The sequence below is a fragment of the Ostrinia furnacalis genome, unplaced genomic scaffold (assembly GCF_004193835.3).
Source record: "Ostrinia furnacalis isolate ACB-3 unplaced genomic scaffold, ASM419383v2 OfSCF1862, whole genome shotgun sequence".
NCBI classification, from domain to species: domain Eukaryota; kingdom Metazoa; phylum Arthropoda; class Insecta; order Lepidoptera; family Crambidae; genus Ostrinia; species Ostrinia furnacalis.
Genome location: NW_021132101.1, coordinates 1,557,251 through 1,579,524, shown reverse-complemented (window position 1 = coordinate 1,579,524; position 22,274 = coordinate 1,557,251). Strand labels below are relative to the sequence as shown.

Below are 22,274 nucleotides of genomic sequence, written 5' to 3'. Positions count from 1 at the left end.
ACTCAAATATTTTAATTACTCGTAACTATGACACCACATTTATTTTTTGTGTTGTTCTAATTATATCAAGTACTATTATTTAGTTATCAATAAAAATCCCTATCCTAATATAATTTTTTTATACACTTGCAGTTACTATATTAGCTTTACCAATGCTAACAGAAGAAAAACCTTCTTAGTTAAAAATGTGTTTTGCATTTTTGTGTCTCCAGAATAAAACTGGAAGTTAAAAATGAATTCATTGATTGCAGAATAATTATTTATTTTTATCGTAATACCGTTTCAGACACGACTGGGTCAAATCTCGATTTAGGCAACCTAAGTTGAAACCTAGTTCTTACTTAATTCCTTGAGTAACTTTGACTAATTGATTTTATACTTTTAAATCCTAAACTTTTTTTGAAAAAAAAACTTAAAAAAAAATAAACCGACTGATCAACGAATCCTGGCAATAGAAAACCTTTTTTAATAATAAAAAAACGAATCGTCAGTTATTTCAAAAAAACAACTCACAATCAACACTGCGCGAAATCCATTCAAAGCGTTCGAAATTCGAATTGGCGCCGCGGCGTGCGTTTGCGCCGTTCGCGATGCTGCGACTAAGCTCCCTACCACTCTTCCTACTACCACCTGGGTCCTAGGTGGTGAGGTAACGTTCGATTGTGACTGGTGGCGGAAAAAAATACTATATTGTTCCACCGATTACCAGAGTCAGGGATTTTACTGTTAAAATAATGTAAAGCTGTTTGCATTAATTAAGTTAGTCCAAACTAATATAATGATCGTGCCTTATAATGAAAAATCTTCTAACACTTTCAAAACGTTTTGAAACAATTTGTCGGAATAATCATAGAGTCTGTTCAAAGAGCTGAATCATGTAGTTAGATGAAACGGTGGACATTTCAAGGTTCATTAAGCGCAATTTTATTTTTACAAACAATGCTTCAGCTGAAAAAAATTAAGTAATATTAAAATCTTTTGAGAAATTAGAGCAGTCCAATAAGAATTTACGTTCACGTGGTAACTCTATTAACACTGTATACGAGTAGGTACTGTACGAGTAGGTACCATTAGAAAAAATACCTTTATGAATATGAAATGAAGCTTGGACATTTGTAACGACAATGGAGGTAACCTTTAAAACCTACTTGCTTCGAAAGCGTGGGGTCCTTCTTGCAATTCCGGGGTCAAGCGAGCTGCTCATTTTCCAACGCTATAACAAACCATCTGGTGAATTAGCTACAATAACAATGACTTATATTGGATATTAAATGGGAAACACTGGTAAAATGTCGGGATAAAATAATCGCAAAACTTTCATTAATTTTTCTAATGTCAAAATTAGATAAATTAGGTAGGTATATAGTAGAGTCTAGTCTTTGTAGTCAAGTAGACCTCTGATTGACAATAATTTCACTGAAAGAGCTAGGCTATTCTCATGATGCAATAATTAAATTAGTTATTTTAATGAAAACATCCGTAAGTCCGATTTAAAAGTCGATAAGTTACAGTTAACAAAAATCAATTTTCTCTCCCAATCAAAATTTTGTTGCTTGAATAATACCTAAATACTTGCAATATTTATAATCAGACTAACATATTATAATGCGTAGTTGTTTCGAAACGTCCTTGTTCTATGCCATTTTTAAATTAATTATACATTTACAGTATTAAACATGCATTTCCCGGATGATTAAAAAGACTAATCAATTTCTCAACGCAGTGTTGCAAACTGTGCTAAATAAGGTTCAATAATCTAGCCACTTATTAATATTATAATATGTATAATAAAAAGTAATAGAATACTGTATTGAAGCCATTGCATACATTTAAACTTTATTAATAATCTAAATAAAAATAAATGACACGTCGTACCTACTCGCTAACTTCCAAAAAACTGCATTAATTTCATCAAAGATAATTATTTTCTACTATTCGATATTGTTCTTGCCAAAAGAGTAGGTACTTATAATTTTCCATATATGTATTTAGTTTTATAACCCATCAAGTACAACTTTCTGCTCTGTCTTAGTAAAAGAAAATTATAACTAAAAAAATACTTACAGTAAGTAGGTAGGTTTGTCTGCTAATTGAAAACCGTGACATTATTTCTGAGTATAACCACAGAATAATAATAGGTATAACTAAATATGCACTTCTCTGATTTAATAGGGAAACAATAATTTGATATTTTCAATATCATAAATTGTATTTTTATCGATTGAATTATTTATAGTATCTGAATAAAAATATAAATTGCGTAATTATTGATCAATTTAGTAATTCAATAAGAATTGTTTTAACTACAAGGTAGATTATTAAAATTGTTATTTAACCTGCCTCAATGACCTCATAATTAAATTAAAAATAACTGCAAATGTATTTTTAAGCCCTGACAGACGTATTTTATTTTATCTTCTTAATAAGGGAAAATCATTATGTTTTCTCATGATTACGGACGATGACATATTTATTTATCAAGTTTAACACTGAGGCATTTATATACAGTGTGAGTCACGTTAAAGTGTACATATGAAAATAGATGAAACTAGACATATTTTTATCGACAAAACAGAGGTCAAAAACCTTTTGAGATTTTTTTTATTTTTTTATATAATTTTTTTTCTTCCAATTACTTATTGTAAAGAAAACGTAATAACTTTTAAACTAAGCGGTATATCCTGATAAAATAAAAACAGTAATATTGCTAAATAACAGGCAATACTAAAAAAATACATAAAATACACAAAAAAGGCCAACAAATAATAAAAAATGATACTTTTTGAAAAAAATCTGCTTTTAATTTCGTGTTTTTTTGGTTATTTAATAAATTTATCCAAAAAATGCCCCTATAACAGGTGCTTTTTATTACTTTCTATTATTCTCTATTGTATTATCTTTGTAAAACCAAAAATCGCATGTCTCTACCCCTATCACAACATTTGCTATGATCGTTTGAATTAAGCCTCTAAAAATCAACGGTGTGCGCCTACTCTAAAGGTGTAAATACGCTCTCTTCCATCTTCGCATCCATGTAGAGCTACTTTGCAAACCCAATGGACAATTTTTTTGTGACTTCTTCTAACTCTAAAAGTTACCACATACTTACACCCACCATCACTTGAGTTTAATATATTTAGATTTTTGTCGGCCGNCCTACTCTAAAGGTGTAAATACGCTCTCTTCCATCTTCGCATCCATGTAGAGCTACTTTGCAAACCCAATGGACAATTTTTTTGTGACTTCTTCTAACTCTAAAAGTTACCACATACTTACACCCACCATCACTTGAGTTTAATATATTTAGATTTTTGTCGGCCGTATGGTGTAGTGGTTCGAAACGGACAACTATTCCGGAGGTAGCGGGTTCGATTCCCGCACAGTACAAACATTTGTGTGCATGAACATATTTGTTTGTATTGGACTGGGTGTTTTCTATGTATAATAAGTATGTATTTACAAAAAAAAAGTATTTAAGTATGTTTATATCCGTTGTCTAGTACCCATAGTACAAGCTTTGCTTAGTTTGGGACTAGAAGCGCAGTGTAAAATGTCCAAGGATATAAAAAAAAAAAAAAAGATAAAAACGCCTGTAATCAGTCTGTAAAACACATCTTTGGAAGAAAGCTCTTCTCCTACACCTATTGAAATTAATGGAATTATATCTCTTTATATCGAGCCGGAAGACGCCTCCCACTAGGTGGACCGACGATCTGGTGAAGGCCGCGGGAGGTGCCTGGATGCGGGCGGCGCAGGTTTTTGTAGAAATCCTTGGGGGAGGCCTTTGTCCAGCAGTGGATGTCATTCGGAATGTGCAGGCATCTGCTAAAAATAGGTAGGTATTTTCAATCTTCATGAAATTAAACTATTAATATCATGAGTATAACTGATTTCAGGGTCTCTGAAACTTAAGGGTAGGTGTTAATCCATCCGCTTACTTAACATTTCCTGATTGTAGTCTGCCTTATAAAGACAGTAATTTAATCAATTCTAATCAAATTAAATTACTCGATTCGTCACATTTACCGATACCTATCATCGTTTGGTCTTACGGCTTGGATAGCTAACTCCTTAGATATTAATCTAAGCCTAACTCTACTTTCATAAAAAGTTAGAGCTTACTAAAGTCGCATTATAAACGATTTTTGCCGGAACTTTTTAGGTATTAGGTATACCTACGGCCTTTGAGGGATGAAATTGGCAATTACTTCTTACAAAATTAGATCGCGTAAAAATAAGGATTCTGGAAAATCGTAGGTTCCCTAAGCAGGTAGGTAAGTACATAGGTATAGGTTAGTACTTATTTCCTTAATTCCCGATATCAGTACTACTTAGGTACCTACTGAGATAGATAAATACCTTCGTAACCTACCTTTCTTATGATTAGTAAAGAAAATATCTTTACTAATCATAAGAAACGTCTATCTGTCTATCTATACCTAAGTATTTGATTTGTTTCCTGTAGGTAACCTTTTCTCGCAATTTCAGCAATTAAGTAAATATGTAAGTACCTACCTTATTCAAATTGCGTCAATAGTTTAATAATAGTAACATAAATAATATACCGAAAGTAATACAGGATATCAGTTGGTTGCAATAAAATTTTGTAGTGCAATGTTTTGGCAATGAAAACAATAATAAATAATTGGCTCCTTAATTCATTATAATTAATTTAATATTATCTAGCTAAAATGTGTAAGTTACCTACCTACCTACCTAATAATACGTTGTTCTAAGCTGTAAAATGTAATTATGCTGCTAGCTTTTGCCCACGGCTTCATCCGCGTGAAATTTAGCTTGCCACAGATCGGTTTAATTTGTTATTCTTATGTGTAAATAAGAATACTATAAAGTCTCATCAAAATCCGTTCAGTAGTGAACATATTGTGTAATAACCACAAAAACTTTCGCTTTTATTACCTTAGATACCTACTGCCTACCTCAAATTACAGGTAATTCCCGACCCTGTAAATAAGGTAGAGCACAGAATATGTATAAAAAGCAAAAAACATGTGCACCTGCTACTCTTAGGTCCCTTTAATATATTAATTTGGCTGTAAAATATGCTATCAAACTTAAATTATGAATTCCAAATTTCCATTGATACCATCTTGTCTTTTTATAGCAATCAACAAGAATTTAAGGAACCCTTTGAAGTTTGGAGGACCCTGAAACTTAAATTAGTTCAGTGCCTGGTCAAAGTCAGTAAAAGACGTGATTAATTAAGTCACAACCGGAAAATTTTGACCGCAGGAAATGTAATTATTGCCGGAATATCGGAATCGGAAGCGAAAAATCCCGGAATATGAATAAAAAGGAATGACGTCGACTTATACGTATACGTATCTACATACTGTGGGTTTCATTGGTGCTTTTATTGGGCTACCTTCTTGGAATAATCATTAATGAATAGCGAATCCTGAAGGTTGAAAGGAAAGAGAAGCTTTCGTAAAAAACAGACCGTTTAATAATAAGGAATTGGTCCCTAATTTGTTGGATCCATAATTTCTTAATCGCCGTGCCTTTTACCTATTATGATTGAAAGGCTTAGCAAGCGCATTTGAAAAGTCATCGATGGACTAAATGCCTGTTTCGTGAAAAATCACAAGCTTCTTAACTGTTTTATGGACCCATTTCTTAAATTGCGTTTTGATTGATCTTTACCACGATGGGACCTAAATATACTTGTCTCCTTAGGCTGAGTTGCACCACCTAACTTTGACCGTAACTATTACGATAACCAGTGTGGTTTATATGGAGTTTGACAGGTTTTTGAAGTTTGTTAAAGTCAAAAAAGTCAAAGAAAGATGGTGCAGCCCAGCCTTTGCACCACCTAACTTTAACCGTAACTAAAACCACAGAATAATAATAAGTACTAAAACGATAACCGGTGCTTTTAGTATAGAGTTTGACAGAGTTTTGACGTTTGTCAAAGTTTTTTTTTTATATAAATAATGACGATAAATGTGACAATAACTTCGTGGTAACTTCGAAATCGCTACACGGATCGAAGTAGGAACTAAAATACAAGAAAACGCACGAGGGAAGTGATTTCGAAATTACAATTAATTGACATATTTTGTAAATATTTACTCGACTGCGCCAGAAGGAGAGTTATGTTTTTGTCTAGAGTCTAGGGGGCTACACAAGCCCGTTTGCCTTATCATAAATTATGTACCTGTATTTTGCTACCTATTTTATCCACTTTTCCATAGCACTACACCTCAATATAGTTCTCGCTATGTAACACATAGCATAAAGCGATCTCTACCCACCAAGGACCATACATAAACCTGTCGTCGGATACGTGTGGAGACACCTTAACGATTTCTACAATGCTGTGCTCGTCTCTAGCTATAATTAACGGTGGAGGCTAGAAACTAGACATTATTTATGGAATCCTGGTACATAGTAAGGTAGTCACTGCACTTGTACCTTAAACCTAGTTACGAAACGTCGTAAAAAGGTACCTACCTACCTACAATAAGTAAAGGATTCAAAACCTTATAGTCTAGTTCAGAGGTCTAGGTTTACATGTAACTATTTGAACCAGTCTGAAATTTATTTCCTAGATCTAATTACGTACTTCCTATAGCAATCTTTCTAAATTGATATTATCATACTTGACGCCTGAAAGGCAATGGATAATAAATTCTGACGCCAGAGCTATTGCTATAAACAATTTTATTATATTCACGCCTAATCTAAGAGGATTACTACTATAGCATTCGATGATTCGACATTGAGTTAGCAGTAGAATACTTCGGTTGTTAGACTTTAGTTAGTGGGATGTTATGGATATCCGCATATCCGTAACCGTAACCGAAACTTTCGGATATCCGAAATAAAAAAATATCCGAAACCGTAACCGTAACCGATTCAAAAGTTTCGGATAGTTTCGGATGTAAGCAGTATAAATCCCTAGTTAGGGGGATGATAAAAACAATTAAATATTTATTTATTCATGTTTATTAAGTGTTTACAGTTTTTCTTATCGTAGACATCAATATCATATGAAAAATACATTGTAAATCATTCAAATTAATATCTCACAAAATACGCAATTTTATAACACTACATTTATTTAAGTAGGAACTAAGTTTGAATTTAAAAATTGACAATTAATTAAGAAACAAAAACTATTTTGTTATACATTACTAATATAATCATTTCAATCAACTTAACATTAAAATTATAACTAAATCATAGTTCAATCTTATTTTTAATTGGGAAGACATAAAAGTTATAAAAAAATAAATGCATAATGTCAACAATTACACTAAATCCATTAACATCTAGAAAATATAGATTGCAAATCAGCTATCAAAAATGCTGGGTCTACAGCAAGTTTTATTCTGTTTCGGTAATAAATGAGATACCGCAGTTATTGAATACACCAATAACTATTACGTATTTTTAAATATTAGAATTGTCGAAGAATTCGTCACTACAACCTAAGTATTTGTATAAATAGTTAAGCCCGTTTTCCACCGCAAGCGAATGACTCCGTTTACCTTGCAATACAAAAATGCATGCATCTGTTTCCACCAACAAAGAATCGAGCAAAAATATGAGCTCATCAAATCAATACTCCCGAACGAAGACCGCTCCCCTAGACATCCCTATTTCATTCCCCTTCGGCGGTTGAAAACGGGCTTTATTCTATTGGACCTGGACAGAAATGACCTCACATATAAAAAAATCATAGGGTTATTGATTTTGACAGCTCATAAAAGTACGTCAATTTATTACTGGTGTCAACTACACAATAAAATTCACATACGATTCTGCGTATGACATAGGGATTGATAGACGATTTATGTGATATCGTATGCGAAAATTGAATTCACATTGCCGCCGAAAAAAAATTGGTATCGCTGATTAAAAAAAAAAGTACGTATTTTTTCAATTAAGTAAGAAGGTCAGTTCACTAAAACTTGTATGTTTGTAATAACTACATAAACAGTAACTTAATGTATAAACTGACATTTAAAATTTATTTATTTAGGAATGTTTGTAGAACAAAGAACAGCATCTATTAATACATAAATATAATTCCAAATAAGACAGAGATTTCGTAGAATTCGGAATTCATTACGAATCATTCTGTTTATTTATTTATTTAGTTTATTCAGAAACTCAACAGCTATATTACATTTTTAGAATATTTTTTTCTTACAATGGTGGCACTTAAGCTAAAAAAGAGTTCCATGACATGCAATAAAGTTCGTACTGTTCCCAGTTGTCAACGGTGAACATTCTGCTATTTTTTACGTACTGATTAGAAGTATGAATACAAAAACGGTTAATATTATTGAAATTTAATCAAAACTTGTACTATGGATAACAAATAAAACAGACCAAGACATTACAGAATTTACAGATATGTCCAAGCAAACAAATGTTTGTATCATATACCGATTTGGTAGTATTGATTTACTTTTTTACTGATCAACATAGGTACTTACTAAACTAGTAATATTGATAATTTGATATACTGATCAACTAATATATTTAGGTAAACGGATAAATCGAAAAGATCAGTGCTACAAATTGCATTCAGTCAACAACATAGTATAGTTATTTTATCCGATTTACATACGCGATAATTACTGACAATATATCAGTCAGAGATTACCTTAAAATTAAACTACCTCATTCGTAAAATATTTTCACGAAAAAACTATCATAAGAATAAATGCATCGTAAATTTACGTACAATAGTTTATATTGTTAATAATCAGTTGGAATATACTTAACTACTTTTACCCGCGGCTTCACACTCGTACAATTTACCTTATCACAGATATGCGGTAACTGTGAATTTTCCCGGGATAAAAAGCATAACTAATAATTATAATATTAATAATTAGTCTATTATTAATATAAGTTTACTTTCTAACTTTACACCTTTATAACTACATGCCACTGAACCCGCGTGGTGTATTCTGGCCTTAACCAAACTATTTTGGAGTGAGACCTAAGACTCGTAAAGGAACATGTACACGATTTCAAAGGCATCCGCCATATTTAAGCAGGTCTTTCAAAAACCAGAATACATTTATTTTAATTTATCATATTTCATTACATTGAAGTAGAACGAATCGACTACAGTACACAGAAAAACATTATAAAGTTCTTCTATATTATAAAACTACTCTTTTTTTTCTGTAAGACTCAACTCTGAATGAGACCCTTTAAAATACACTCTAGGTAGGCTTACTTCACTCTATTTTGTATTGCCTAAATAACATAAAAGTGGAAACCTTCATTCTCTTACACTATAAAACAATCACTTCGGCATACAGCCAGCGTGGAAATTCATCGTTTTCACACAAACTGTATGCATCACGCATACTATTCGTATATTTTGGAAACTTCATAAAATATCTTGCTGCAGTCACGTCGACTGCCAGTTGCTTTAAAGACTTTTTTACTCTAGCGATTGTCGGACGATTTTTCGGCGAGACAAGAGACCGCGATTTTGCAACGATAATAAATACGAAATATCTTGCAGCAGTATTCGAGAGAGTGTTAAACCGTGCGATATCATAGTACATAATAATAATAATAATGTCGCATCGAAATCGTTAAAATAGTTTTATTGAATTCAATTATGAGCGCATGAGCGTTGCATCGCCTCGTCAAGAAATCGCTGGACAAACCGCTATACTTGACGCACTAGTGGCAGTCAGGACCATAAATCACTTTTGAAACAGAGGTGCGCAATATTTTATTAATTTTTATACAAACTGCGCTCATAAATCTACCTCTGAGAACTACACCCATAACACGGTAATACTATCATACAGTATTGTAACTTCATATAAACGGACGAAACGCGAACTTTCCTTCGAAATTAAAATCTCGGTATGCGCTCGACATGCAAAAGTCGGGGGTGTCGCGATTGTGCCACGGTAATAAACGGATGATGTGTTATTTTGAAACAGTAAGCGCTCTTTTTTATAAAAATAATTACAACTACCTATTTATACAGGGTGTTAGGTAAATAGGTTTATAAGCTAACACTAGCCCATGTTAACATATTATGCATATAAATGGTATGGTGAAGTCAGTGATATCATTTTGATTTGTTTAATTTTCTTACAAAATAAAATTTAGAAAATCAGATTTGTATGCAAATTAAAATTATTAAAATGATGATTTCAATTTACTGACTTCACTAAGTATAATTTTTATCACAAAACAACACGCAGTTTATCCTATTTCATTCAGTGAGTTATTTTGTTTGTCAAAATAAAATAAAAAATTACAATCACAAAATACATTCACAAAACTAGATAAAAATTCTAAGTAGGCAGATGTAATGAAAATATTGTCTGCAGGTGGACAGCCCTATCGCATGTTGTCATATGGTGACGTACCGCGCGGCTGTTGACATTTATTTAAGAAATATGGCCGAGTTGGAATACTGTATAGATAGTATTACCGTGCCCATAACCAGTGTAAGTGCGAGAGAAAACGTCTTATGCGCTGTCTTTATTGCACCGTCTGCCACATGTCTGCGCCGAGTATAGTGTGCAATTTCCAATATGTAACGTATCATTATCACACTTACTGTTCAATAGTTCCATTGTTGGGAATATTCGGATTTTGCACATCTTCCATCATATTCACAACATTGTTCGGATTCTCCACGACATTGCTTACATTCTCCATGGCATTGCCTACATTCTCCATGGCATTGCTTACATTCTCCATAGCTTCTCTGTCTTCTATCTGCACATCATTGTTGTTAGTTTGCTCACCGTTCTCTATGTTGTCTGTGGGGGTGGGAATTTTGTTAACGGTCAGAGCTTGAAGCCTTGACGATATGAAGTGTTCCGATATGTGTTGACGAAGTTCAGTCTTCAAGCGAAAGCTTTCTGAGCATTCGCTGCACCTGTAAAACCATAGAGAATGTGTTTATGATAGTTTTTACTGATTTTTTATAGATTTCAGATCTTGTGATTGTTTATGTAAAAAAAACTTTTGTTTATGGTAAAATTCAAATTGTATACATGTATCTTATTCAAAAAATTTCGAGTGGGATGTTGTGTTGAATCGCAGTTTCTTCAGAATCCTGTTTAGCCAAGTTATTATTTAATTTTGGTGAAATAGACTAGACAGAAGCCATAATTAATCTATGACCATAAGTATACATGATAATCTATAAAATAAGCACCAAAAAGTACTACGTTTCAAAGAAAATTGTACCTGAAAATAGGTGTATTAGTTAGTAGATAATCTTACCTGTAAAGTTTATCACCCAAATGGGCCCGGCGATGTTTGACCAAGTCGTTGCTCTGCGTAAAGGCGCGGTCACACATATCGCAACGGTACGGCTTCTCACCAGTGTGGATGCGGATATGACGCTTCAAGTGGTCTTTGCTTGAGAATCTGTATGAAATAGTAATAGTTGTATAAACGACAAAACAAGGTAAAAATTGATCTAATGGGGTTGAAATAGGCCACCAAAAAAATTCTATAATTATTTTTTTTAAAATCTCAAAAATTTTTTGACCTCTTTTTTGTCGATAAAAATAGGTCTAGTTTCATCTATTTTCATATGTACACTTTAACGTGACTCACACTGTATACAGGAAAATCACATTTAATACATTTTTCTGACAAAAAAGGTTACTAAAAACTCGGGTCGTTTTTTTCAGATTGATTTGAACAATGAAGATCAGGAAGGTGCTGGATCCAGGACCAGAACCAACCGGTCAATATGAAAATCATTGGGGGTGCCTATGTTCAGCAGTGGACGTCCTGTGGCTGAATGGTGATATGATGATGATGAATGAAGGAGGGTGAATCGTGTATACAGGTTTAATGTAGAAAAACGAATAGGTCAACATGTATTTGAGATATCGTCTATTGCACAAAATCTGTGATGTAAATTGTATGTTATTCTGTACCTCATGGAGCAGGTTTCACACCGGTGAGGTCTGATGCCCAGGTGGACCAGCATATGCTTGCTGAGCGAGTTGCGCTTGGCAAAGGTCGCGCCGCACTGGTCGCAGGAATACGGGCGCTCGCCAGTGTGAGTGATATTGTGGGATTTCAGTTCTCCTGTAATTAACAATATTTCTATGTGAGCTTTTTGTAGATTTTTCAGCAAGGTGTGGCTGTGATATAGTGACTGGCAATATTGCAACTTTTATAGATATTACTAGCTGACCCGGCGAACTTCGTACCGCCTTAGCGTAGAGATTTTCTTTATATTTTTTTCCGTAAAAACCTTGTACCAGAGTATTAGAAAACTACAAAAAAAATCAGCCAAATCGGTCAAGCCATTTTCATGTTATGTCGTGACAACGGAAAACGGGTTTCATTTTTATATACAGGGTGTCCCGTAATGTAACGTCAAGCCGGAACTGGGTGTTGAGGCAAGTTGTGCTGGTTATCAGAAAAATATAAAAAAAAATCTATGTGGCATATTTTAAAAATAAGAGGCATTTAAAAAAAATCAAAAAATTCTACTCCAGGTGACGGTCTTTTTGCTCGTGTTGCCACAAATCTTCACTTTTTCCGAATATTTTTTTTGTTATGTAACCCTGAATAATGCTTCTCTAAATTGTTATCAAAATTACAAAACCAGCTGCTCCAGCTTGGTTGAAAAAAATACATTATTCCCAAAAAAAATTTCAAAANGGGATTATTTCCAATAAACAAAAATTGTCGACAATTACAGCAAGATTTTACAAAGTGTTATACCATTTTGGAATCCTTACTAAATGCGCCAAATTATGACGTCACTTGCCACACTCGCGTAGTACAATTTTTTTTCAGTACAGTCAGTTTAAAATAAGCAAAATTTTTATTTTTGATATTTTTTTTGGGAATAATGTATTTTTTTCATCCAAGTTGGAGCAGCTGGTTTTGTAATTTTGATAACAATTTAGAGAAGCATTATTCAGGGTTACATAACAAAAAAAAATTTTGGGAAAAGTGAAGATTTGTGGCAATACGAGTAAAAGGACCGTCACCTGGAGTAGAATTTTTTGATTTTTTTTAAATGCCTATTATTTTTAAAATATGCCACATAGATTTTTTTTTATATTTTTCTGATAACCAGCACAACTTGCCTCAACACCCAGTTCCGGCTTGACGTTACATTACGGGACACCCTGTATATAGATATATTGAATAAAAGCAAGACAAATGTATAAGTGTGCCCTGGAAAGGGCCCATGTATTGAATAAACTATTTGAATTTGAAAAATGCTGAAATACAATATATTTGTGATTGTGCATTTATCGTCAAAATTGCACCCACATATTGCAACAAAAAAATTCCTGTTTAAAATTCCACTTCAATTGAAAAAATAAGTTTTCATATGTGCAATTTTATTTACCTTTGCTCACAAACGTTTGTGGGCATAAACTGCAAGAGAACAACTTCAATCCAATATGTCTCTTCATATGTTGATTTAGGTTTGAGCTGGAATCGAATGTCTTTCCACACATCGCACACATGTACCCCCTTTCTCTTGTATGAGTCTTCAAGTGCTTCTTCAGAGTCGATATGAAAGCGAATGACTTCAGGCATAAAGAGCAATTGTATGGTTTCAAATTACAGTGCACATTCAAATGTTCCTTCAATATCGATTCAGAAAGGAAAGATTTTGGACACATGTTACATTTGAAAGGACGATTCGCATGAGTCATCTCATGACGTTTCAAATGGTTCGTTTTCTTGAAAACTTTCCCACATGATGAACAGGACAAGATCCTACTTTTATCAATGTGCACCCGTTTGTGAGCTGAGAGTGAGTTCACAGATTTGAATTTTGCAAGGCAAATATCACATTCAAAGTTTTTGTTTTCATCTGATTGGTCGATCTGTGAAAATATCTCAGCCTTCTCCAGCTCATTTTGGTTGAAATGTTTGACCGACTCATGCCTTACAAGGTCGCTGACTCTGTTAAAGACTTGAGAACAGTGGGAACAAGATAGCACTCTGCCAGACGCCGTACTATCGTTTTCTGATTGACCCAGTGGGTGACGAGTCAAGGAATTTACAGCCTTAATACCTTCAGCAATAGTATCACAATCAACTCTTTGGTTTTCATCATTTTGGTCTATTTCTAAAAACGTTTTTATTGGTTTAGGCTTATGTGTATCGTTTAAGTGTTTGTAATATTTGTACTTGTGTGAAAAGGTCTTTAGGCATAAATTACAAACATATGTTTTTGATTTGTGTTTATTTAGATGCAGGCGGTATTTATCTAGTTGTCGGAATGTTTTTTTGCAGAATTCACAACAATATCTGACGTCATCACGTTGTTGAGATGGTGAATAATAAGATTTGTTGTATGGGAATTTGATAGAACCATCCTCCGGGGATATAAATGGGAATTCTTTTTTTGGATCGGTTGACACATTATAATCGTGGTCAAAGTCGTTTCTGGAATCATCATCAGTTTCAGGTTTGATTTCTATTGTCATGAATTCTTCTGGCAATTTGGAGGCATCTTGAATGTGGAGTTGAAGATCTTTGTCAATTTTTTTGGCCTGTTTCCGAAAGTCGTAGAACTTGATCAAGCAGTCGTAGCAGGTGCTACATAGCTTTTTTGGGAGAGCGTCATGCCGGTCCACCTGCAAAAAAGGATATTAATTCAGCAATATAAGTGAATAGATCCACAGAGTACCTATCTTATTCATAATTCTTTGGATCGTAAACCAGTAAGTACATTACGAATTGCTTGCGTTCGTTATTTAATTACAAAAACTAAGTGTATTTCTAGTAGCCCTATACAACGTAACCTAATCAGACAGCTAACTGAATGACGAAAGTATAAAGTGCTGAAAAGCAATAATCTAAGTAACTAAATACCAACCCTCTGACCCCATACTGTGTAAATGGTACGATGAATTTACCTTTATATTTGTGCATACATCCAAAATCTCATACAAATACGAGTCTACTTGGTATTCAAAAATATCGTACATGTTTGATGAAGAATTCAAACAAGTTCGGCAACAATTGTCCATATTCTGAAAATTTGGAACGGCAAACATTTTTCTTTATTATAAACTGTAATAGAGTCACAAAATACGACGAAACACACAAATTAATTAATACCATGCACATAATTTTACAACTCGATCAACAACAACAAAAAATTACGCGACATTTTATTTTTTAATTTTACCGCAGGAAGCAAACTTTTTTTTTCTCACGGCTTGATTATCCACAGATTAGAAGCGTATGACGCGATAATAAAAAAAAGCTGTTCAATTAATTGAACAACTAAACTAGTACATCCCTAGAGTGAATGTCACCTTGCGAGACGTTTGGTGGTTATCTGTGCGCTTACCATGAGTTTACGTTAGGTGTGCTCGCTAGCGACTGCGTAAAAAAATGACATTAATTGTATGACATATTGTGCAGCGCCCCTAGCGACTACTTTCAAGAAACAAAATCTTCATAGAGATTATTGACGTATAGATGACCCACGCTGAACTGTCCCGCCAAACTCAATGACAGGGGGGCGCTACCATCGTTCAACTATATGGTTTCCAACATGGCAAAAATCTGAACCAGCAATCCGGTATTGACGGTGGCGCCCCACTGTCAATGTCATCGACAGGACAGTCCAGTATTTTGGAACTATACTCGCTAGCGAGCACACTTAACGTAAACTCATGGTAGGTACACTGTGTGGTTATCTGTCACTGTCAATTTCATTCATCATTTCATTCTTCATTCAATTTAAAAAAAAGCAGCAAAAAAAATCAACAAGTAAACTTTGGGTCTAGACAAAGTGCCATTATAATCGCAAACCAGTCGAAAAGTGGTCGAAAAGCCCCTTTTTTGTATGGAATTTGACGGATTCGATTTTCGATTCGATCAAAAAGTGCGTTTTGTCTAGGGGGGCTTGTGTAATCGTCGCGACCGCAAATTCGCGAAATAAGTTTATTTTGAATTTCTGAAAATAATACGAAACGACGATAGGTGTATTCTATTTCTAGTGGTAAGTAAAGAAGACATTGTTTTTATTAACTGAATTTAAACGTAAGTACGTAATCAAAATTGGTAACTTCGTCTCATCGTTTATCCGTACAATGTAAATAAGGTCGTAGTTTATTATTTATTTATTTATAGTAGGTACCTTGTTATAACGCAGGCAGGCTTCAATGTAAGTGCTTCTACTTTAACCTATCATAAATCTTTTTGAAAATGCGGGTGGGTAATTTTCACTTACAAAGAAAACACCTGTAGAATTGAAAAGTAACACCACAGGAAGATTTCCCAGCCTTGCAAAGCATAGAAGTAGTAATTAGTCATTTCGAAATTTAATTGAGGAATTGGAAATAGAAATAGAATAATAAAAGGACTCAAACTTAACTTCTTCAAGTAACTATCTAAATTATTGAAAGTTTAAAAAACTGTTTCAACACTCCTTTGTAACCTTATGTTACCCACCTGCTTTTATTGTTTACTTATATTTTTATTAAACATTTGATAAAAAATACCAAAAATTGAGTAATAAAACAATTTTCTGATTTTTTTACAATATGTATATCATATCATTATTATTTTAGTATCTCTTCCACCAAGCTACAAAATCAAAGGAAAAGTATTTTGCTTTGAAGATTTTTTTTTATTAAGATAAAATAACAATTAAATTAAAAACACATTGAAATAAAATAAACTTTGACTTCTTTCTTAAAAACATTAGCAGATTCAATACATTTAAAAAAATATCCTTAATGAAAAATCAAGTCCAAAAGGAATTTTTCCTTTCTTTTTATTGGTAAGATAAACAATTATCTTTCTATTTTGGCACAGAATTGTTTGGCACTGCATCTACAAACAAACAACATCTTAAGTAACACTTTCTTAAAACTAAGGTGATAGTTATAATTTTTTCAATAGGCAGTTAAATTCAGGAATAATTTAATAAGAAAAAATATCTAGAAAAGTAATAATGTTTTTAATGAGACTTCAAAAACAGCTTTTATAAAAAAAACTTATAAAATTTAAATTCTATGAAACTAATTTTTTTTTTCATTATTATAATAATAATCGTACATAAGATATAAAAAAAAGCTTGTAAATATACAGTGTGAGTCACGTTAAAGTGTACATATCAAATTAGGTGAAACTAGACCTACTTTTATCGGCAAAAAGAGGTCAATTTTTATTTTATAGAATTTTTTTTCTTCCAATTACTTATTGTAAAGAAAAAGTAATAACTTTTAAACTAAGAGGTATATCCTGATAAAATAAAAACAGTAATAATGCTAAATAACAGGCGAGACTAAAAATATACATAAAATACCCTGAAAATGCCAACAAATAATAAAAATGATAATTTTTGAGAAAAAAATCTGCTTTTAAATTCGTGTTTTTTTGGTTATTTGATCAATTTCTCCTAAAAATGCCCCTATAACAGGTGGTTTTTATTACTTTGTGTTATTCTCTATCGTATTACCTTTGTAAAACCAAAAATCGCATGTCTCTATCCCTATCACAACAGTTGCTATGATCGTTTGAACAAAGGCCTGCCACAAAATTATTCTCCTCTACAGGTAGGGACAGTTTTAATTTTAACTAAAATGCTTATTTTACTTCGAAATCTTTTGTTTTTATTTGAAATCTAACTTGTCTTTATCAAAATTACAAATCTAGAGCCATTTTCAGTTTCGTTGTTAACGAAGCGTTGAATGGCGCGCCCGGAGAGGCTTAGTTCAAACGATTATTGCAAACGTGATAGGGATAGAGACATGCGATTTTTGGTTTTACAAAGTTAATACGATGGAGAATAATACAAAGTAATAAAAACCACCTGTTATAGGGGCATTTTTTGGAGAAATTTATCAAATAACCAATAAAACACGAATTTAAAAGCAGATTTTTTTCAAAAAGTATCATTTTTTATTATTTGTTGGCATTTTCTGAGTATTTTATGTAATTTTTTAGTATTGCCTGTTATTTAGCATTATTACTGTTTTTATTTTATCAGGATATACATCTTAGTTTAAAAGTTTTTACGATTTATTTACAATAAGTAACTGGAAGAAAAAAAAATCTCAAAAAAATTTTGACCTGTTTTTTGTCGATAAAAATAGGTCTAGTTTCACCTATTTTCATATTATGTACACTTTAACGTGACTCACACTGTATAAAAAACAGCAATTATGTTCTAAGGCTGCATTATTGGTATTGTATCATTTCCAATTAGGTAGGTCCAATTTAAAAAAAAAATTAAATAAGTCACTAAAGTGAAAAAATATTTTTTCTATTTAATTTTAGTTTACGGAATTAACTACCTACTTGATTTAAGGAATTACCTACTTAATAGGAAACATTTTCATTTTTATCAGACTTAAAAATGTTAAATGTTCTCAATTCAAGTATATTTTTTTTTTATAAAAAAGGGTTACTAAGTTATTCCCGAGAATAAACTGTAGGCATGAAATATTTTTCCTCCAATCTAATGTGGACTGTGATCCCGTGTCGGTAAATGATTCCGACCCCAATTACGCAAGAGATAGGGTTAGTATTGCTTGCCATTGAACCTCCGATAAGGCTCGTTAGAGGTCGCTGTGACCTGTTTTGTGGGCAAACAGTTCAGTACCGTACCGGCTGCCGCGGTGAGCGTGCGTGCGTTTGGAACCAGTTTTCGTTCGCCGAATTTATCTTAACGGGTAATTTTTTATTTCTTTACATTTCTTTAATGTTTAGATTTTATTACTACCCAAACCATTAAAGAAGCTTAAGTTTTTTTTTTTTAATTTAAATAAATAACAGATGTATACTTTTGACCTTCAGACATTAACATCTTTCTAAGATAAGTGTTGTACTTAGATGACATTAAATTGCGTGTAGGCAGTGCTGTTCATAAACTGTTAATTAGTTTATTTCATGATACTTAAAATCACTACAGATAAGTTCAGAAAAAATATATTTACGTAGCAAGTAGGTAGGTAGTTGCTTTTATGTTGGTACTTCCATAAGTTTCCTGATATAACTCTGTTATCTTCCATTTCTTTAACCTAAGGAATAACCAAACATTTTGTAAGTTACATTATGCATGTAAGTAAACTTTAAAGTTTCCTTTCTGATTTTTGGTCTCCTGTGCTGTGCCACAATGCATAAACTGTGCTATTGGCAGACTAGATTCATTCATATTTTTTATTGTAACAAAAAAATATAAATGTACAGTCGGCAAATAATTTTACTAGTAAAAGCGCTTATCTCCGTTTAGAGGCTTTTTATTGCATTACAAAAAAAAACAATTATGTACCTATTTACAATCTTTACGACTTCAATACTTTATTTACATGCGCGGACGTACTCTAAATAACTTTAGTATAGCATCTTTCATAAATATCCTAAATATTCAAAGTTCATCAGTCTGTTTATTAGCATACGCATGTCAACAAACAGGTACCTACCAGGTTCATTGCCCGGCATTGGCACTCATTCGGCGTTGCTAAAGCGCCAAGTAAACCCACAACCGCTTATTTCGATCGAAAGTTACAACTTGAACCTTATCTTGATCTAAAATAATTTATCCCTAGATTACACATTTCGGACTTACCTAAACCTAAATGTACTTTCAAGTGTAAAAAAAAATATATTCATTCATAAAAAAATATAAAAATACTGGCAGACGTACTCATTTTTGTTGCAAAATATTACTAGATACATTATTTTCCAACCCATTTTTAAAATACCGGGTTTAGCTTCATGCTTTTTCGCACTCCTTTTCAGTCATTTTTAAGAAAATAAATCGAAAAATAACCATGATGTTACAATGTCGTTATGATAATGTTAACTCTAACGTTCTTTTGATTTTTATCATAATATTATAATTTTACTGTAAACTGTAGCCAATTTCCTTATGTTTTGTAAAGTAACTGGTGTTTTACTACGAGGAAACATAGCTTAATGTCACATTCCAGTTATTCTTCATCGATCTATTTTATATTTTGCGGTGTATTTATTGATTTTTATTTTATTTCTACATCTGTACATTTAATGTGCATCGCATTGCCTTTATTCCAATCCAACCGAAGTAGGTATCGAGATCGTACCTATAAGTAGTAAATATTCGTACTTGATCCAAAAATCCAAACAGGTTTTACGAAAACGGGCACACCATGATTTTCTCTTCGACTTTCCTGTACCAAAACTGGCAAAAAAAAAATGCTGGCAACATGATATTTATCTTTTTATTTAATTTATTATTTAGGATTTACGCAAATGCAGGATCTATTCCATGACGCAAGCCAATAATTACTTTTGACTCAATCATTGCTTTTCTTGACCTCGTACTATAATGAAATTGTGAATGTGGAAATTACTCTAGTAGTTTCTGTGCTGATTATTTAACATTTCACGGGCTTCATTGCAGACAATCAAAGGAAGCCAGTTCCAAACAATGCTTTTACGACCACGCATTTCCAATCAAATCGCAATACTGTTACATTAGTTAGTTTCTGAGAAAATGTGTTCCGATGGTTATTAGTGATTGCAAGATTTATTTTCGCGTGAACTATGCTACAAAGGACTTTGTATTGTTTTCAAATACGATTAAGATTTTAGATATTTTGTAATTTTATACATTCCAAAAATATCCTGGCACATGTTTTTTTGTACTGGTTTTCCTGCTTTAAAGATCCAAAACTGATGACATAATGACAGTTTTTTGTGTCTAAAGTTCCATTATGAAATGCTATTTCGGTCGCAGTCTTCGTTAGTAGACTGTCCTAATCGCAGACTATTTTTATAGTTTTCTATTTGGGTTCAGCACCATAGTGTGTCTGTGTAGTGCGTGCGTCGGCGCAGCCCTTATCATTGCGTGATCCATGCGTTAATCGCGTATTATCAGGCGGATTGACATACCATAAAATAATTGGGTAATGTGTTTGATAACAGTTGACAGCACGAAATTTAAGATATTTCTTATCTGATTACAAACAACACTTATTTTGACGTTCCGCAAATTGTCGGGCCTGAAAATTGATGCTGCGACGATCATAGATAGTTAGCATCATCGTCACGAACTAATATTTGTTGCGCTGATTGATCACTGATGTGTGATGATTATCAAATAATATCTGATAAAGGACGTCAAAGGCGAACGTCACAAATTTTTTATTTTCTTTGCATATCTTAATCTCGAGTAAAAAAATAGATAATATGCTCTAAAGTTCTAAACATTTCCATTGATTACCTGCAGTTTTATGGATACAATCTCGCAATTTAAAATTCAAACAAGTCTGGGTTTCTCAAAAAAGAACAAAACAAACGCAGAGAAAATGTGTGAACGACCACGTCCAAGGTTAGACTTTATGACGAACGAAGGCGACTTTTGTTCTGGTGTTCTCGTATCGCTGGGCTGCGTACCGTGAATAATGGGCATAAAATTGTGAACTTTTGGTCAGTCTGAAAAAGATTTCCTATTGGTCAAGGAAGGCGTGTAAAGTATTGGTTCTTTTGTCGATCATTCGTTTTATCATCTAATTGTTGAGCTATAGCATCTATTTTTAAAAGAATATTATAATTATATTCGTGTTTTCTTATTCTTCTTTCGTCTTTTCTATCAGGCACTTTTTCACAACGAACTGTACCAGATAAATACAGGTATTTATCGGGTTTATTTACTGTTTAGCACTCATTATCAGTCATTCAAAGTTCGAACTGATACCAGTTTTTGTTAGAACCAGTTTTGAAATTTTTAGCTCCTATTTGCTGTGCCTAGTTATTTACATGTGCCAGTTTCTTACGTACTATTTGTTTTATCATTTTACTACACCAGTTTCAGTAGTTTGTTTATCCTTGTGAACAATGCGTTTTCCGACATAAACGACACTGTTAGGTATGTTGATTATTGTTTACATCTCATGTAAGTGAGTTATTGAATGTGGTCTAGTGGCATAAATATTATTTACGTAAGGTTATTTTTTAACTTACTTCAAAAAGGAGAAGGTTCTCCATTGGGTTGGTATTGTTTTATGTATTTAATAATGTTTTGTTTAGTAAAAGTGTCTTCTCTAAAATCGATTGTGTTACTTGCATTTTTAATAGAAAAGAGCTCAATGTTATGGTTGCCTTGCCTTGTACCTGTCGCTAATAGATTTCTCGTGATGGTTGTACTTTATTAGTACCTAGGTACCTACAAGCAAATAGAAGCTAGCTAGTTGACATGCAATCGTAAACGTGCCCGACCATAAATAGGTCTCAATTTGTGATTCTGTGTGAACGAGTGCTTTATTATCTTTGTTGATGTTTACTGTCAATGGATAAAAAAC

General features: G+C 32.9%; 2 protein-coding genes across 5 annotated transcripts in view; one reads left to right on the top strand and one right to left on the bottom strand.

The window, feature by feature from the left end:
- Positions 1-10,391: 10,391 nt before the first annotated feature.
- LOC114353960 (zinc finger protein 2 homolog) lies at positions 10,392-15,130 on the bottom strand. Of its 2 annotated transcripts, XM_028306159.1 has the most exons (6): positions 15,091-15,130; positions 14,886-15,002; positions 13,361-14,603; positions 11,922-12,075; positions 11,254-11,400; positions 10,392-10,903 (listed from the first exon to the last, which is right to left on the bottom strand). In XM_028306159.1, the coding sequence occupies exons 1-6, from the start codon at positions 15,097-15,099 to the stop codon at positions 10,576-10,578; spliced, it is 1,998 nt and encodes a 665-aa protein (XP_028161960.1). In that variant the 5' UTR covers positions 15,100-15,130; the 3' UTR covers positions 10,392-10,575. The 2 variants fall into 2 exon arrangements, with proteins under 2 accessions (XP_028161960.1, XP_028161959.1); XM_028306158.1 differs by having other exon boundaries at positions 14,886-15,129.
- A 755-nt stretch (positions 15,131-15,885) lies between these two features.
- The window catches only part of LOC114353952 (pyruvate carboxylase, mitochondrial), a 59,017-nt gene continuing 52,628 nt past the window's right edge, over positions 15,886-22,274 (top strand). For 2 of the 3 annotated variants that reach the window (XM_028306148.1, XM_028306145.1), the window contains exon 1: positions 15,886-15,982. The gene's annotated coding sequence lies outside the window, so the exon portion shown is untranslated. Of the gene's footprint in view, positions 15,983-18,587; positions 18,663-22,274 lie in introns of those variants that run through there. The other variant, XM_028306147.1, reaches the window with a different exon arrangement.

Bases quoted from the DNA above. Each gene is read 5' to 3' on its own strand.
- LOC114353960 (XM_028306158.1), bottom strand. From the start codon at position 15,026: ATGTTTGCCGTTCCAAATTTTCAGAATATGGACAATTGTTGCCGAACT. The intron at 12,076-13,360 runs GTAAATAAAATT...TGTTAATTACAG, and splicing joins ACAAACGTTTGTGAGCAAAG to GAGAACTGAAATCCCACAAT. The intron at 11,401-11,921 runs GTACAGAATAAC...TATTTCATACAG, and splicing joins TGTGAAACCTGCTCCATGAG to ATTCTCAAGCAAAGACCACT.